General features: G+C 39.0%; 1 protein-coding gene across 1 annotated transcript in view; it reads right to left on the minus strand.

Moving 5' to 3' along the window:
* Positions 1 to 1,546: 1,546 nt before the first annotated feature.
* LOC107300686 (CD276 antigen-like) overlaps positions 1,547 to 2,453 on the minus strand; it is a gene marked incomplete at its 3' end in the record, with an annotated part of 20,152 nt that continues 19,245 nt past the window's right edge. Inside the window, exon 5 of the mRNA XM_015829992.1 lies at positions 1,547 to 1,791. Coding sequence (XP_015685478.1) covers positions 1,547 to 1,791 — 245 coding nt within the window. The remainder of the gene's footprint in view (positions 1,792 to 2,453) is intronic.

The following is a 2,453-nucleotide window of genomic DNA, read 5'->3' on the forward strand; positions in this document are numbered from 1 at the left end:
ATCCACACCTATTTCCAAAAAGCACCAACATCCAACAAAGGGATGGATTTCATTTTTGCTATTAAAGCAAAAAGGCTGGGTTTTTTAGGGGAAAAAGAAGAAAGAAAAAAAAAAGAAAAAGAAAGGAGAGGAACAATAATCCTTCGTGTGTGGAAGAGCTACATAACAGTCCACTTTAAATAATTTTACCTTTCCTGCTTTATTACCCCATGGTGTTTCATTATCAAACCTCCCTGCTCCATCAGCAAAATGCAGTTTTCTTTGAAGAGGAGAAAAGCCAACAATTTACTCACATTTTTTTTCCCTTCCTCTTTCTCTTTTTTTTTTTCATGTTACAAGAAAATTCATAGAGGTGGGGAAAATAATGCCCTTAGAAGAAGAACCCAAAATCATAATACGGAGGGCAGTCTTCCACATCCAAGCCAAATGATCACAATCTTTTTTTTTTTAAGGGTCCTAGGAATACAACCTGGTTTTATTTCGGATTTATGAAAGTAATAAGAAGGGACGGTCTTGCAGTTCTGTTTGGTTAAGCAGTATTGTTTTGCGAAGATCTCATATTACATTTCAAAGTCCTTCATCTCTTAATGAAGAGGGGTAGACTCAAGATCACGTGAAGTATTAATACCACTTTACAATGCCTTGGTGAGGCCACATTTGAAATACGGCATCCAGTTTTGGTCACCACTATGTAAAAAAGATGCTGAGACTCTAGAAAAAGTGCAGAGAAGAGCACCAAAGATGATCAGGGGACTGGAGGCTAAAACATGCAAAGAACGGTTGCTGGAATTGGGTGTGTCTAGTTTAATAAAGAGAAGGACCAGGGGGGACATGATAGCAGCCTTCCAGTATCTCAGGGGCTGCCCCAAAGAAGAGGGAGTCAAACTATTTTCCAAAGCGCCTGAAGGCAGGACAAGAAGCAACGGATGGAAACTCATCAAGGAGAGAAGCAACCTAGAACTAAGGAGAAACTTCCTGACAGTTGGAACAATTAACCAGTGGAACAACCTGCCTCTAGAAGCGGTGAATGCTCCTAACACTGGAAATTTTTAAGAAGAGACTGGACAGCCATTTGTCCAAAATGGTATAGGGTTTCCTGCCTGAGCAGGGGGTTGGACTTGATGACCTCCAAGGTTCCCTTCCAACTTTATTATTATTATTGTAAGATGGTGGAGAATAGAGCCAGCACCTCTGTCTTAAATCCCAAAGGTGTTTTTTTTTCAAAAGGCAACTGGACTTTCTTTGTTTTTGCTTGAAGACATTTCGCTTCTTATCCAAGAAGCTTCTTCATTTCTTCAGAGTTATCCTTGTTCAAGAACTGAAGAAGCTTCTTGGATGAGAAGCAAAATGTTTTCAAGCAAAAACAAAGAAAGTCCAGTTGCCTTTTGAAAAAAAACACCTTTGGGACAACCCTGACCTGGATGACTGAGAATCTCCATAGACATCTGTCTTAAATTAGAATCTGAGGTAAATTTAACACCAGTTCCCCACAGTTTTTCCCATATGACCACATTTAGATTATAACCAAAATTTGCAGCTCATTTACCCCATACACGATTTCAGATTCAGTTGTCTTCTTCTCCATTCCAATTATCCTTTTGTCTATATTAAATCTGCTTTTCACCCGATTGTACGGAAACCTTTGAGAAGAATGTCCTTCTGCTGTGAATTGTTCCCTGGTCTTCATCTTAATTTCTTTCTTATCTTCTACTATTAAATCCTCATTGTTCTTTATCTGCTGATTGTTGAGCTCATGGTTGTTTATCGTATCATTATTCTTTATCTGTTTCTCTGTGGGAGAAGCAAAGGCAGAGCCTGGGGATGGAGATGGAGTGAAGAGAGGAATCAGCTTGGAATCCTTATGTTCTTTATGAATCCTTATGAACTTAGGGGTCTAAGTTCAATCCCTCTTGAATTCCGTTGACTCTTATCTAGCACCAATTTAGTGCTGTTAGTTGACTAGCTTCTTGTGTATAGGCATGAGCAATAAATAAGCTTAACTGGAATTTAACAGGTGGCCCTGACATTCTCTTCTATAAAATTCTTCTTCTATGGATGTCAGTAATGATATCTTCAGATACAGTCTGGGTTAATGTTTATTCCATATTCATAACAACATCTGGGTTGCAGAGTTCCTAATGACCACATGATGGCAGCACATAGTTAGAGGGAGACCATATACCTCTTGGCTGCCCACTAGTGGTTATTCAATGGTTTTGCAGCCCCAAAGGAAAGGTTGGTAGATGATCTCTATTTTTTTTACTCTCAATCTCTCCCAAAGCAGTTTGAAACCGTTTGATGATTTGACTCCATAGAAGTGAACACAGGAGACATTCCTAAGCCAATCAATGGCCATTCTCTTTCTCTGTAGCTCATCTATAGAAGAAGGTAACAAATCAATGTCCTAAGCTACATCCAGCTGGGAATATCAAAAAAGAAAAAAAAACCAACCT

The sequence above is a fragment of the Protobothrops mucrosquamatus genome, unplaced genomic scaffold (assembly GCF_001527695.2).
Source record: "Protobothrops mucrosquamatus isolate PMUCROS unplaced genomic scaffold, P.Mucros_1.0 scaffold7973, whole genome shotgun sequence".
NCBI classification, from domain to species: Eukaryota; Metazoa; Chordata; class Lepidosauria; order Squamata; family Viperidae; genus Protobothrops; species Protobothrops mucrosquamatus.